Source organism: Geotrypetes seraphini, chromosome 18 (assembly GCF_902459505.1).
Source record: "Geotrypetes seraphini chromosome 18, aGeoSer1.1, whole genome shotgun sequence".
NCBI classification, from domain to species: Eukaryota; Metazoa; Chordata; class Amphibia; order Gymnophiona; family Dermophiidae; genus Geotrypetes; species Geotrypetes seraphini.
This window is the reverse complement of record NC_047101.1, coordinates 10432897-10448205: the sequence shown is the minus strand read 5'-3', so window position 1 is coordinate 10448205 and position 15309 is coordinate 10432897. Positions and strand designations below refer to the sequence as shown.

General features: G+C 40.0%; 1 protein-coding gene and 1 long non-coding RNA gene across 3 annotated transcripts; one reads left to right on the top strand and one right to left on the bottom strand.

The window, feature by feature from the left end:
* Positions 1-722: 722 nt before the first annotated feature.
* On the top strand, positions 723-13997 carry SKP1 (S-phase kinase associated protein 1). Of its 2 annotated transcripts, none has more exons than XM_033927652.1 (6): positions 723-845; positions 5866-5962; positions 6618-6691; positions 7947-8090; positions 8247-8387; positions 13874-13997. In XM_033927652.1, exons 2-6 carry the CDS (start codon positions 5866-5868, stop codon positions 13907-13909), a joined length of 492 nt encoding a protein of 163 aa, XP_033783543.1. In that variant the 5' UTR covers positions 723-845; the 3' UTR covers positions 13910-13997. The 2 variants fall into 2 exon arrangements, with proteins under 2 accessions (XP_033783543.1, XP_033783544.1); XM_033927653.1 differs by lacking the exon at positions 723-845 and adding an exon at positions 1269-1469.
* LOC117351809 lies at positions 8246-14352 on the bottom strand. The gene is made up of 2 exons (XR_004537517.1): positions 13878-14352; positions 8246-8391 (listed from the first exon to the last, which is right to left on the bottom strand). It is a non-coding gene; the product is annotated as an uncharacterized LOC117351809 (long non-coding RNA).
* Between the last annotated feature and the right edge of the window lie 957 nt (positions 14353-15309).

The window sequence follows — 15309 nt, the reverse complement described above, 5'->3', positions numbered from 1 at the left end:
TTTCTTTCACTGTATTTTACTGAATTTCTGTTGTCACTGAAATATTTCAGTTTTTTAATGAAAATTTACCTGTTTGATAAATTTGTACGATAATCTCTTTTATTGCATTTTATAGAATTTGTGTTTTCACTGAAATGTTTCAGTTCTCTTGATGTGAACCGCCCAGAACTATTGGTTGGGCAGTATACAAAAAATAAATTATTATTATTAAATTGTAAGCACGGACTGGTGGGGAGGGAAGGGAATGGAGATGATGGTGCCCATGAATGGCAGGGAAGAGATGGAAACGAGGAAGAAAAGTTGATTGTGAAAGATGGATATAGGGCAGGAAGAGGAGGAAATAAAAGAGTGAATAGGCAGAGAAGCAGAACAAGTTGGTTAGAAAACTAAGAGCACCAGACAACAAAAGTAAACTTATTTTAGTTTTAGTTTAGGAAGGGTATAATAGGATATGATATAGCGCCTTTCTATGGGAAAACTAAATTGAAATGGGTCAGTTATGTACTGTATATATTGCACTGTACAAGAGGAAATGTGAGGGGACACTTTATGCGCGATTAAAAACCTTCCTGGAGAAGCAGCTGAGGAAAATGACAAACCGATACGTCCCTTACGTAAGGCTCGTCCGCTGCCGAGGCCCGACACGCACAGCGACCTTTCACCCTCCCGCGCGTGCGCCGAGCGGCGGCCGATCCGAGTGGAAGACGGCGATCGGTGACGTCACGCAGGGGGCGGCGCTGTGCTATAAGCACGCAAGGCGGTGGGCGGGGCGGTGGAAGAGTCAGGGGGCCGTTGTCTCGCCGGGAGCTCGTGGATTTTCTTCTTCGTTTTTGACTCCGGCCAAAGTGAGTTTTTTTCCTACGACTCTGCCGAACCGGGGGGGTGTGTGTGGATGAGGAACGGGGTTAGGCCGCGGCGGTTCCGCTAGGCCTGCAAGGTGAACGTTGGGGGGGGGGGGGGGATGTTTCTAGAAAGAACCCCGCCGCTGCTTCCCGCTCTCGGGCGTCGCTGGTTGCAGATAGGCGGGGCCGGGGCCTTGGCGTTGCCGTCGAGTGCGCGTGCTGAGGAGTTAAGTCTCGCGCGCGGGCTCGCGACGCAGCGCTTTCGGGGGGGCGGGGGCGGGGGCAGGACTTGACTCTACTTAGTAAACAAAAAAAGGCCTCGTCGCCTGGGTCAGAGGAAGTGACCTCTCGGGGCCTGGAACACCCCCCCCCAAAAAAAAAAAATAAAAAAAAAAATCTGCCGCAGTTGAGAGGCTGGGGACGCTGTGACTTGGCATAAACTTGAGGGGCTAAGCAGAGGATGCGGCCTATGCGACGTCCATGGATGAAAGATTGTCTTCAGTGCTTTTGAGAGGTTGCCGCTTGGAAATCTAGTAGTCGAGGGGATGGAGCAGGGTGGTGCAGCAGCTTTTGATCCTGACAAACATTGCAGCTCCTTGTGACCTTGGGCACCTTTCATAACCCCAGGTACAGAACTTAGATCAGGGGGTCTCCAAAAGTCCCACCTTTTTGCTACTATGCTACTAGAAGTACACACAGCACCTTATATCGCTTTCTCAGTCCCTAGTGAGCTCACAATTTAAGTCGGGGGTCTCCAAAGTCCCTCCTCGAGGGCTGCAAGCCAGTCCGGTTTTCGGGATTTCCCCAATGAATATGCATGAGATCTGTGTGCATGTACTGCTTTCAATGCATATTAATTGGGGAAATCCGGAAAACCTGACTGGATTGCGGCCCTCGAGGAGGGACTTTGGAGACCCCTGAATTAAATTGTGAGCTCACTAGGGACTGAGAAAGTGATATAAGGTGCTGTGTGTACTTCTAGTAGCAAAAGCAGCGTACAGCAGGGGAAGATGGCACTTGGCAGGCGAGCCAAAGGAAATTGACCCCAAAAATCCACAGAGAAGAAAATCCAAGAGAAAAAAACAAAACAAAACAACAACTCTGGAGCAACAATGATCCTGAAATGGACTTTAATAAAGATGCAAAGTTCCAAATGCACGTCAAAACATTCCACAGACAGGTGAAATAATCAGCATAAAAACCTATAGGACCTAGTCCGCTGATTGCACAGGACTCAACACAGTCAGCGTTTTGACAGAATGTCTTCCTCAGGGGTCCCTAAGTGTCCTATGGCAATAAATACATGGAAAACCTGAACTGTGAAAAGAGACGCTGCTAAATCCAAAGCAGGCGAGTTCAGAGTGCGCGCACTCTGCTTCTGGTGGTTATCATTCTAACATACTTATGATGGCTATCTTTCTGTTCTAGGGGAATGGGGCAGAAAGCAACAGTGTGTTGTCTGCAGTTTTCACCACCCCTGCTAAGATGATGCCTGTGATGATTCCCCCCCCTTAATTTGCTACTGTTGAAAATGAAGGCTGTAAGATCACAAATCTGTTTGTTCTCCTGTCCGCCCTGTTTCGAGCGCCCCACCACATCACTATTTAACTTGGATTGTGCTCTAGTTAAACTATTTTAGTATGTGTTTGTGGTATCCAACAGGTTTATGACAATGCCTTTTTGATGCATGGACAGGAGTGTTCTGAAAAGACCCCATGAGTTTTCCCCCGTGCTGATATTTCACATACAGTGACGGGAATGAAAACCCACTCCTGTGTTTCAGATCATGAGCAATAGTATTGAGATTATAACACTTTTTTATTATCTCTGAAGAGCCACCTTGTTCATAAGGTGAAATTTGCAAATCAGCATAGCAGAGTGTGCTTACAAATTGGTTTTAATCAAGCCAGTGTACATTGGGGCAGTTTCTTTTCATCACGTTTTCTTGGTCTTTGATTGCATTTATAGATAATTGGACCATTTATATTCAAACTTAAATCTCGAAGCAGATTACAGTCTTATATTTGAGGATCATCTTTCTCAACATGTAGTTCAGAATATTGATACCTCTGTTGGTAATGTTCTCGTATTTGTCCAGTTTTTTCATCAACTTTATCTGTGGCAATAGAGAGGTCACACATGATTGCAGTGGCATTCTCTTCGGTTCTTGTCAGTTGCATGATCCGAGTGGTTTTTCTGGCTTATATTGTTTCCAGTGGATGGGATGCTACCTTAATGTGCCTTTCTGTTTACTGTTTCTGTCAGCACACCACACCCAGTGATGTAGATTTTTGCAGCACTAAACTGGAACACTTCATTTGCCTTTCATGTGTTTCTCTGTGCTGGTTGTGAACCATCTTTCTATACTTCACTATCCTGTGTTGATAGTTCTCATTCTCTTTTCTTTAGGTTTAAATTATCTTCTTAGCTCTGTGTAGAAGGCTGGTTTGTAATTATCCATGTACTGCTGAACAGTTTGCTTTGTCTAGATTGGTAGTTCCTAGCCTTCATATCACATCACACACTGTATTATGCTAGCATTTTGTTGGCAGCCTATCACTTGAAGACACATTCGTCAAATCTCACTTGTAACTTGCTGCTGTTTTCTCTACTAGCATCCTTCAGAAGTCAACTGTACAAGGAGGCCCTGTAATCTCAGTTCAAAGAGGGAAACTAGCAGAAGAGGAGGCAGCAGTAGCTAAGACATGTTGCTCACTGACTCTTACTGGTAGGATGGAGGTAGCATTGAGAATGGAGGAGATAACACACACTTTGTAATGATAGTGGCATATGTAACCCTTCCCTTGCATTCTTCAAATGTAAAAGTTCATGGCATACTGACAATAGCACACTGGAGAAAATAAAACCATGTTAATCATTTTTCAAGGCATCCTTCAGTGAGTTGTCATTAGCAAACATTTTTTATAGTAGTGATCTTTGCTGATGTTTGCCACTAGTGCAGCAGATAGGAGAGATAGTGGAAGATGGCCACTGAGGCTGAATCTCAAACGCCAAGCTTTTGGACTTATTTTACTACTTCTGTTGTGTATTCATTTTTCTTGTTCTAATGTGTTTCATTCTATGCAATTCATAAACAGCCCTTTGGCAATAACACAAGAAATAAACATGAGCACATAAATCCAGTCTATGCTGTGGAGCTTCCTGCAACTACCCGAGGGTAATATTTTCCTTCGCCTTTGTTTTAGTGTCAAAGCAGTTGCTTGATTAGTACAGTCAAGCTCACTCTAGTGATAGGAGGGCATGTCTCCAGGCTGTGGGAACAGTTGCCTAAATGATGCAATTGGGTAGTAAGTATGGTCCCAGTGAGGTGAATGGTGACATCATTGTCATTTGGAAGCTTACGGGTATTTAAAATATGACCTGTCTTATCACTGTAAGCTTTGAGAGCATTGTGCAACAGAACTGAAAGAAAATGAAATGCAAATTAATCTAGTTGGTTCTCAGCCTTTTACAGCCCCTTAGACAGAGATGAGCTGTAGAGGAGATTCTTGCTATGTTCAACAACTAGTGAAGTTCTGTTTTCTGTAGTCTTTCCTGGTAGAAGCATAGCTTGTGCTTTGGAAATATTAATATGTTCCCTACAGGTCATTATGGGAAGACATTTGGCATATATTTTCCTGAACTGAAGCTAGGATAAGTTGGGAGGTTTGGATGAGAGTTTGTTAAATAAGGACAGTTTGATACCTTACAGCAAATAAACTGTAGAGAAATTTCCTCAAGGAAGGAATCCTGAAAATCCCTCCTAGAAATATATCCATACTTTCTAGATGGCCTATGAATGCAAATGAAAGCAGTTACAGTACAGCCTTGACTCGGCCTAGACTTCCCAGTCTTATTTTGAGGCATCTAAGGATAACACCATTTCTCATACTATGGTGGTTACCTTCAACTTTGAATCTTTTACACTTGCCACTCAAAATGCAGTACATTTTTTTACCGGAATGTAGAATTTTCCCCCGTGTTGCTCAGCCAACCCAATATAAAAAGAAGATATTCTTTTGGTTGTAAGAACGGGGTGTAAATGCGTTGTGCATTGGCTATTAATATTTTTGACCCTTTTTTTTCTCAGTGAGAGACTATTTGATAAAATTAATATTTTCCTGCCATGTCCGAAGTATATCATCTTAGTTACATAGGTCAAATAGGTTAAGAGGCTTAAATTTAGAGTACCCTATATGATCGCAATTTGTTGGATATCTTTTCATTATCTGTATTGTGGACTTGTTGCTTTTATTTAATAAAGGTTTTTCAATGCAGAAAAGCCTTATATAACATTGAATACAAAGAGGATATGTGCCTTTGACACAGACTGCATGGAGGCATTCCTAAGAGTATAGCTTGAAGTTGATGTACAGATATGCATGTAATTTATAAAATAGGTAGCTCTATGGTGTAAGTTTGTTTTTTGTTTTTTTTAATTTTCTCTCTTCAGGATAAGTGTAAAAGTGCATGTGCATTTTCATGGTGTTGGGGCTGGTTCTGAGAGTTTATTTTATAAAGGCACACTGGTGCTTTATTTGCTTTAATGAAATAGAGCCTGTTTGGATTATTCACCTAGGTGCCCTTCCTTAATGGGACAATCATTGCAATAAGTATTCATTGCAACACTTGATATTTGAACTTTTGTAAACAAGTGAAATCCTTTGAATTTTTGAATAGCAATTCTTAATGTAGGGCTGGGGTTTCTTGCTTTGCTATTAGAATCTATTATGGGACTCAATGTGTGCCAAAGGTAGAATATATTGATTAAATGACATTTTAGCTCGTTGTATTTCAAATGCATTTACCAGAGATAAAGGAATGGTGTGGTTAAATATTCAGCTAATGGACTGCAGAACTGAAAATATGTTAGGGGTTTGCAAGATGAGTATTTTTTTTCCTAGATTTAACTTGATTGGACTTTCCTATTCTGTCCATAGTATAAAAGTCATTTTAGTACGTGTTGGAATTGATCCATTAATTTTTGTATCTTTTTTTTTTTTTTTTTTCTCCTTTCCTTTAGATGCCCTCCATTAAACTGCAGAGTTCAGATGGAGAAATTTTTGAAGTTGATGTTGAAATTGCAAAGCAGTCTGTAACTATTAAGACCATGTTGGAAGGTAAGGGATTTCTGTACATAAGAGTAAATGATTCTCTACTATGCTGTTATAGAATCTTGCTTCTTGGGATGATGGTGACTCTACAGGATACTGGGCTTGATGGACTTTTGACTTAGTATGGCAAGCCTTGTGCTTTTAAATCCTAAATAACATGACTATACCAAATGCATCTGAATTAGTATTTTTAATGAACTTGCTGAATAAATAATTGCAGGTTGATTTTCAAGCAATATTACATATCAATTTTCCTAATCTAGCTTTCAAGGAATTGAATATTGTAATCAAAAACAGCACTGGGCTGGCTTGTACCAGAGTACAAAACAGTTCTGAAACAGTATTGAATAAGTTGAAACATGCCGATGACGGCAAAATAGAGCAGAAGTAGATTTTATTAAGACTGTTCAAGCTCCAGTAACAAGGGAGATAGAGCATACTGAAGATGCAGGAGGAGTGCCAGCCACTAGGACCACCTGTTATTCAGTTTCTCTATCTCCGCCTGCTGGTAGATGTGGGCTATCCCATTGGTCTCTGGATTCATCTGCTGCTGTTGCTAAGGAAGTAGATGGTGGGTTTTCATAATCTGGAAATTTTGGATTTAGGTAATAATCCTTTTGGTACTTCTGGTAAATTGGTGTCTTCAAATTTTGTGGTTTAGATTTGGGAATGGATGATGAAGGTGATGATGATCCAGTGCCTCTTCCAAATGTTAATGCTGCTATACTTAAAAAGGTAAGATGACTTGAGGTTATTTTCACAGCTCAGATTTAATCATTGGTCTGGAACCTTCTTTTGAATTGAATTGATGCTGATTAAGCCAGTTTTTGCTTTCTTACATTGGTAGTAAGCATTACTCGGGAATCATCCTATTCTCTTGGGATAAATATTATACCAAAGCATGAACTTAACATTGCCTTAAAGCAGGGGTAGGCAATTCCGGTCCTTGAGAGCCAGAGCCAGGTCAGGTTTTCAGGATATCCACAATGAATATGTATGAGATGGATTTGCATGCACTGCCTCCTTGAGATGCAAATCTATCTCATGCATATTTATTGTGGAGATCCTGAAAACCTGACCTGGCTCCGGCTCTCAAGGACCAGAATTGCCTACCCCTGCCTTAAAGTCAAGTGTGTATACCCAGTCTAATCTACGAGAGTACAGATGAACATATTACCAGTGAATGGGCACGGAATCTTCCGGCCCTAGCACCGATTATTAAAATGTTTTATTTCCCTACCTTTTGGGATGTTTTTCGTTAGATTCTGCAGTCTTAAGACTCTTTCCCTCTTCAGCCAATCTGCAAGAGGGATGTGATTTCAGCAGGGCTTTGGAAGCATCAGCCTGTTGTGACTGTGACTTGCCCTGACTGACCTTATTAGTACTAGAGGTAGGAGGCGAAGAAAAGAGGAACTGGGCCAGCATGGATGTGGAGTCCCATCAGTTTTACAACCAGTTTATTTATAGTATGATAGAGTTTTATGCAAGCCTGTGTAAGTTCATTTAGAGCTAAAATATATATCAGAGGTCCTAATATAACCTCTAGTACATTCTACATAACATTAAATACTGTATTATCTCGTGTATAATGCGCTGCCATGTATAATACACACTCCGACTTTTAAAAAATAACGTAATACAAAAATACCTGTGTATAATGCATAGGCATAATAGTCGATGTCCCTTTAATGTAAATGCGGCACAGCATAAACTATATATGTTAATTCTTTGACAAGTGCTACAATTACTAAATAGGGAATTTAAATTCGGAATACCTGTAAGTATTAGAAATTAGTTCTACACATTATATTCTATAAATTACAAATGTTAAAGTAATACCATAGATAAGTCAACACCTTCTGACTGAGCCCAGTTATCACAGTGTGTATACTTATGTATAATACGAACCCAGAGTTTGACATTTCTTTGGATGGAAAATAAGTGCGCATTATACACGAGATAACAGGGTAACATTATTTTTCATATTCAGGTGATCCAATGGTGCACTCACCACAAAGATGATCCCCCTCCTCCTGAGGATGATGAGAACAAAGAGAAGCGAACGGATGACATCCCTGTTTGGGACCAAGAATTTCTTAAAGTAGACCAAGGAACTCTTTTTGAGCTTATTCTGGTAGGGTTTGCTTATGTCTTAATATCTCAAATGATTCACAGCCTTAAATCTTTTTTTTTTTTCCCGTGCACAGTCCTAGTTACTTAATGTTTTCTGAGTTTTTGTATTGATATTCATATTCTATTAAGGTCATAATGCTGGCGACTTATGTTTCAGGCTGCAAATTATTTGGACATCAAAGGATTGCTTGATGTCACATGCAAAACAGTTGCAAATATGATTAAAGGTAAAACTCCAGAAGAGATTCGTAAGACATTCAATATCAAGAATGACTTCACTGAAGAGGAAGAGGCACAGGTACCTCAGTAATTGTAGAAAGACTTGATGTGCCATAGTATAATATTCCTATTATAGAATGTGACTTGGAGCAGTGCTCCTCAATCGGGGTACCATGAGAAAAGTCTTTGGTGCTTTTGAAGAAGCATATAGAGAATAGGAGGAGAAAGATTGTCTTTAGAACAGAGAAGGTCTCTGTTCTGCAGCATTTGGTCCATTCATGCCCCCACCCAGGAAAGAAGGACTAGGAAACGGGCCAAAAAGTCTGTGTGTGCTTTGTTTAGGGTTTTTGTGAGGGGTATGGATTAGAACCAGAAGGCTTTTATTACCTTTTTTTTTTTCTCCCCCCAGCACCTTTTCTGCTCCCCCAAGAGCTGGCAGGGAGATGCCTTTAGCAGAAACAGTTTCAGGCCACAGCTGTATCTGTTTTATCTGATTTCTGGGGAGAAAGAGAGATTGAATGCTAAGGGAATGAAGTGGGGAATGCATTTCAGCCAACTGCTGTCTCTCTTATCTCCCTATAGTCAATAGTACAAATTTAAGCTGTTTTGGCATGTCTTGAGGGTCCCAGTTGACAGATTTCATAATAGGAGTAAGGATCAAGCTTGAGCATAACACCAAGAGCTGTCAAGTCCTATATTTGCCTTCCAGCAGTGGTCAATCCAGGTCACAAATACCTGTCAGCATCCCAAAGAGTAGGTCGTTCCCATGCTGCTTAACCCCAGGAATAAGTAGTGCTTATGGACTCTTTGGTGGTGTGGGTGTGGATATAAAATAGTAAGAGCCAGCATAGTAGGTGTCTGAACACCATGATGGTGGAAGAGCTGAACAGTTTAGTGTAGTGTCATCTGAAAATGTAATCACCTCAGTAGAGATAAAGGGCTCTCCATAAATAAAGCACAGCGACTGCTCATTCAAAATAAATTTAGCACAAAAAGGACTGGGGCTGAGGACAAACGTCTTCTCCCTCCATCTCATAGTTTCCAGCCTCTGTTCTGACAGAATTAAAAAATGTGACCAATGGACTTTCTCGCCACCATTCAAATTCGTGACCAATGGACTTTCCTGTCTTGATTACCTCAAAACCCCAGCCCATCAAGTTAGAGGACCCACTATATATAAAGACAAACTGCAGACTCGCAGCATACCCTGAAGAAAGCCACAGCATGATGGCTGAAACGTTGGTTCTATCTATCCAGACTACAACAATCATGACACTAGCTGTGGAAGCCTAAGAAAACACCTCACTCGCCATCCCAATTTCCAGATCATTTATAAATAAGTTAAATAGCACTAGACCCAGAACAGATCCCTGCGGCACTCCACTATTTACTCTCCTCCATTAAGAAAAATGGCCATTTAACCTTACCCTCTGTTTTCTGTCTGATAACCAATTCCTAATCCACAACTAAACATTGCCACTTATCCCATGACTCTCTTTAATTTTCTCAGTAGCCTCTGAAGAGGAACTTTGTCAAAAGCTTTCTGAAATTCTAGATACACTACATCAACCAGCTCACCTTTATTCAAAGAAGTTGAGCAGATTTGTGAGGCAAGACCTTCCTTGGCTGAACCCATGCTGACTCTGTCCCATGAAATCATATTTGTCTACATGTTTAACAATTTTATTTTTTAAGTCTGGGCTTCCACAATGGTGTGTAGGCTTAATTGGAAACTGCTTGGTAACAGGTGGTATATACATTTAAAAATACATTTTAAATAACGTCCATGCCTGGTTTATGGTCCTAACATTTGCCACCAATCCTTTTAGCTTCTTTTTAAACATTTTATCGTGGTCACCCTTTCAAATATTACATGCTGCTAGAGTAGATTTCTTTAGCAATGTCACTTTAGATATCAGCTCAAATTTGATCGTGTTAGGATCACTGTTTGCCAGTGGACACTATGCATTCCACTAAGGACCAAATCTAAAATACCTCCCCCAAAAAGCAGTCATTTATGACGTCTAGGAGTTTAAACTTCTCTAACACTCCCTGATGTAGCATTTATCCAGTCAATGTTGGTGTAATTGAAATCGCCCATTATTATACTGTTGCCCAATTTGCCAGATTTTGTTTTTTTTAATATTTTATTTATAAATTTTTCATTCTTACAATAATTTAATTGTACATAAAGCTTCAATTAATACATGAAAAATTGTGATTACAAATAATTCATCTTATCACATAAAATATAACCCTCCCCTTTTTTCATTTCTTAAATCCATATAATATACATTCCCCTCCCCTCCCCATTCTAATATAATCATTACTAATGTGCTATGAAATCTGATCATTGGAATAACGAGTCAATGGTTCCCAAATTTTCTTAAAATTATGAATATTTCCCTGTTGTAATGCTATTGTTTTTTCCATTTTGTATATATGACATACTGAATTCCACCAAAATGTATAGTTTAATTTGGTATAATCCTTCCAATTTTGAGTTATTTGTTGCATGGCGACCCCTGTCAATATTAATAATAGTTTGTTATTGTTTGCTGTAATCGAACTCTGAGTTCTTATTGCTGTACCAAATAGTATAGTATCATATGAGAGTCCTACATGATTTTCTAGTAATTCATTAATTTGGGGCCAAATTAGTTTCCAAAATGCATTTACACAGGGACAAAAAAAATTAAGTGGTCTAATGTCCCAACTTCTATTCTGCAATGCCAGCATCTATTAGATCTAGTACTATCTATCTTTTGTAAGCGCGTAGGGGTCCATAAAGTTCTATGTAACAAAAACAACCAAGTTTGACTCATAGATGCTGACTTTGTAGATCTTAATCTCCAGGACCAAAATCGTGGCCATTGAGACTCAGATATTGTCTGACCAATCTCAATACTCCAAATATCCCTAAGTCCAGTTTTCTTTTTTTTATTTAAAAATCCATTTAACAATTTATACCATTTTGCGGCTTGGTGACCCAAGAAATCCGCCTGGAAACATAAAACCTGCATACTATATTGAGTATTAAGCGCTTTCCATTCAGGGAACCCTGCCTGAATAGCTTGCTTCAATTGCAACCACTTAAAATATTGTGTTTCATTTAATCCAAATTTATGTTGCAATTGTGAAAAACTAAGCATTGTTCCTTCTGAAATAACATCATTCAATGTTCGTATATCTGCAATTATCCATTGTTTCCAGACGATTTTGTATCCGCCAATCTTGATCCTGGAGTTTACCCAAATTGATTGATTTAATGATTTAGCAATTGGTTCTGGTGATAGATTACTAATATATCTTAATGTCTTCCAAGTATCCAATAGAATTCTGTTATCCTTATATCGTCTTGGCATGTTTATACAGGGGCATCAATTCCTCCTTTTCCCTACTGGCCATACCTCTCCCTATGCACCCTAGCATCCTCTTAGCTTTCACCATCACCTTTTCAACATGTTTGGACACCTTAAAATCATCACAATTACATAAGTTCTTCACCCCCTAAACCAGACATGGGCAATTCCGATCCTTGAGGGCCAGAATCCAATTGGGTTTTCAGGATTTCCCCAATGAATATGCATTGAAAGCAGTGCATGCAATAGATCTCATGCATATTCATTGGGGAAATCCTGAAAACCCAATTGGATTCCGGCCCTTGAGGACTGGAGTTGCCTATGTCTGCCCTAAACTGTACTGTTCCCTCGGTATTTTGCAGGCCAAGTCATGACCTTGCATTTCTTAACATTAAATTTTTAGCTGGCAAAATTTCAGACCATTTCTTCAAGCTATACCAGGTCTTTCTTCATGTTATTCACATCATCCTGAGTGTCTACTCCTATTGCAGATTTTGGTATCATTCGCAAAGAAGCAACTCTTACCCGCAGCCCTTGGGGGTCAGCGCCCAAGAAATAGATCTGGGTGTCATTGTAGACAATATGCTGAAACCTTCTACCTAATGTGCAGCGGCGGCCCAAAAAGCGAAGGTGCTAGGAATTATTAGAAAAGGGATGGTAAAGAAGATTAAGAATGTTATAATGTTGCTGTATCATTTCATGCTGTGACCTCACTTTGAATATTACTCTCAATTCTGGTCACTTATCTCAAGATAGTGTGGAACTATAAAAGGTTCAAAGGAGAGCAATTAAGACGTTAAAGGGGATGGAACTTATGTCATATGAGGAAAGACTAAAGAAGTTAGGGCTCTTCAGCTTGGAAAAGACAGCTAAGGGGAGATATGACTGAAGTCTACAAAATCCTGAATGGTATAGAGTGGGTACAAGTGGATTGATTTTATTTTTAACTTCATCAAAAATGACAAAGACTAGGAGACATTCGAAGTTACAGGGAAATAACTTTTAAAACCAATAGGAGGAAGCATTTTTTTACTCAGAATAGTTAAATTCTGCAATGCATTGCCAGAGGCTGTTGTAAGAGCGGTTAGCATAACTGGTTTTAAAAAAAGGTTTGGACAAGTTCCTGGAAGAAAAGTCCAGAGTCTGTTATTGAGACAGAGATGGGGGAATTCACTGCTTGCCCTGGATTGGTAACATGGAATGTTGCTACTATTTTGTGTTTTGCCAGGTACTTGTGACCTGGATTGACCACATGAAGATGGGATACTGGACTAGATGGACCATTGGTCTGACCCAAGCCTATTCTAATATTATGTTCTTAAGAGCTGTTAAAAAAAGGGATAAGTTGGGTGCAAGAGTTGAGGGGGACTTGGGAATTGGAGATGAGGTGGTAGATGAAGCCCATACATATTAGGATATCCTAATAACCTTACCTGGGGGAGGGGGTACAAAGCACTGGTTTGAACTGAGCATCCAATTTGAGTTGTATGGTGCCTCTACACTCATGCTGGTTTAATGAGACTAGCATGAGAGTTCAGGCATGCATTGAGTTGCATGGGTTGCTCCAAAGTGAAAGTTGGTTTGGGGGGGGGGGGGAGGGAATGCTGGTATGTAGACGGGGAACAGACTGGGAGCTAAGATAGACTAGTGGTGTCCCCTTCCATTCACCTCCAGCAAATTGAGCATTTGTGTGCTAACCCTGTTTTGCATTCCGCAGTTTTGCTTTTTTCTACATATTAAGCCTCAATTTCAGCATCTCTTTTGTGTAACAATTTTTGGGTAAAACTTGATAGCCATTTCATAAATGTAAGAATTAGATCTTGGCGGTTAAGTTATTCAAAGCCAGACTTGTCAGACTTTGAATGAATTGTACTTTTAGGTGCGTTTTGATCAACTGGCTTTCTATAGCTTATGTGAAACAAGGGCTAAGATCTTGGTGCCAGATCTTAAGGATCCAGAAATTTTTAATTCAGTTTGGCAAGTAACAATCTAGTACCAATGATGAGAGGTGCTTTAATAAAACATGATGACACACCACACAGTGACATTAAAATAGAATTGCTTTTTCTTTGTCAAATACTCCCTCAGTCAGACAGATGAATATTTAATGACAATTGATTCCCAAAATGCAGAGCGTAACTTAGTCTTTCCCTATTATTTTAAAGTGTTTTCTCCTATGACTGATGATGTGTTTCTTTTCTAGGTACGTAAAGAGAATCAGTGGTGCGAAGAAAAGTGAAACCTTGTGCCTGTTAATGATATAGCACCATAAGGATTGCTTGAAATAACTAGTTGCACTGCTCTGTTTAATATTTGCTAATATTAGACAAAATGCAGCAGCAAATTGGATGTATTAGCAACAAGACTGTGTTTCAATTGCATGTGTAGTGGTCTTTTGTGAGTATCTAATCCAAAGGCTGTCGTCACAATTTTAATCACGTGATTTTTTTTTTTTTTTTTAATTTCACTTTGTGCTAGTAAACCTAAATTAAGTGTGGCTTCTGTGTGGAAAGTAGCACTTGAAGCTTCTGTTTTTCATTTGGGCTGTCTTGTATAGCATTTTTAAGTTTGACAGTTTTTACGTAGTATTTCTGTTTGGGGGGGGGGGCTGTTTTGTTTGTTTCATGAAAACTGACCATGTTTCAATAGAAACCTGGTGTTGTAAATACCACATACAGAATTTTCAGAAATAAATATAATTAACCAGATGTAAGAGTATTTTCCTTTATAAGACATGAACTATTAGTGACTTGCTACTCCAGGGGCAGCCTTGGACTTTGAGAGGCTCCATTTTTCTATGCTATATGCTGCTGGTTTACTGTTAGAAAATGCTAAACTTGCTGTAAAGGTTTTATAGGACTTTCAAGTAAGACGTAACTCGTATCTTTTTTTTTTTTTTTTTTTTAATCTACTTTCCAAATAGAATAGACTTTCTTGTGACCTATCCTCAATAAACTTGTTGCCCTTTCCACACCAGGTTTTCAGGATATTTTGGGATCTTGCATATACAGTGGTCACCCGGTCATTCGCAGTCTCGGTCAATTGCGGTATTTTCCGACCGCGAATGACCGGGCAGGCGAGGGCGGCAGGAGAGAGCAGCCGGACCACCGGCGAGTGAAGGAAATCACTCGTGGTATGCTCCGACCGCCTCTTTCTGCACTAAAGTTGGGCCTCACTAATCAGACAAACAGCTGCTGATTGGTGAAGCCTGACTTTAGTGCAGGAAGAGGCGGTTGGAGCATACCGCGAGTGATTTCCTTTACTCGCCGGCTCTCCGGCTGGTCTCTCCTGTCTCCCCTGCTAGAAACCACATTCGCAGGGGTTCCTGGAACGGACCCCCGTGAATATCGGGGGTGTACTGTATGCCTATTTCCATAAAGTGAGCTTCATTTAGCTCTGCATGGATCTGCTTAGGAGAAACAGGATCTCAAGGCCTTGTACTTGGGTGATGCCATCCAGTGGAGCCTGCACAGAGAGAGGCCCCAAGGTAAGAGGACAAACCTATTTGATACTGACTTCCAGACTGATGAAGGGAAACTAGCTCTTAATATCCTTTGTATTTAGTCCAATTAAAAGGTAGCACTTCCAACTTGTTCTTTTCCTTTTAGAACTAGGGAAATTATATGAAAAGCAGAACAG

Excerpts from the sequence above, each read along its gene's own strand:
- SKP1 (XM_033927652.1), top strand. The coding sequence starts at position 5,866 with ATGCCCTCCATTAAACTGCAGAGTTCAGATGGAGAAATTTTTGAAGTT. Across the intron at positions 6,692-7,946 it reads ATGCTGCTATACTTAAAAAG|GTGATCCAATGGTGCACTCA; the intron begins GTAAGATGACTT and ends TTTCATATTCAG. Across the intron at positions 8,091-8,246 it reads CTCTTTTTGAGCTTATTCTG|GCTGCAAATTATTTGGACAT; the intron begins GTAGGGTTTGCT and ends CTTATGTTTCAG.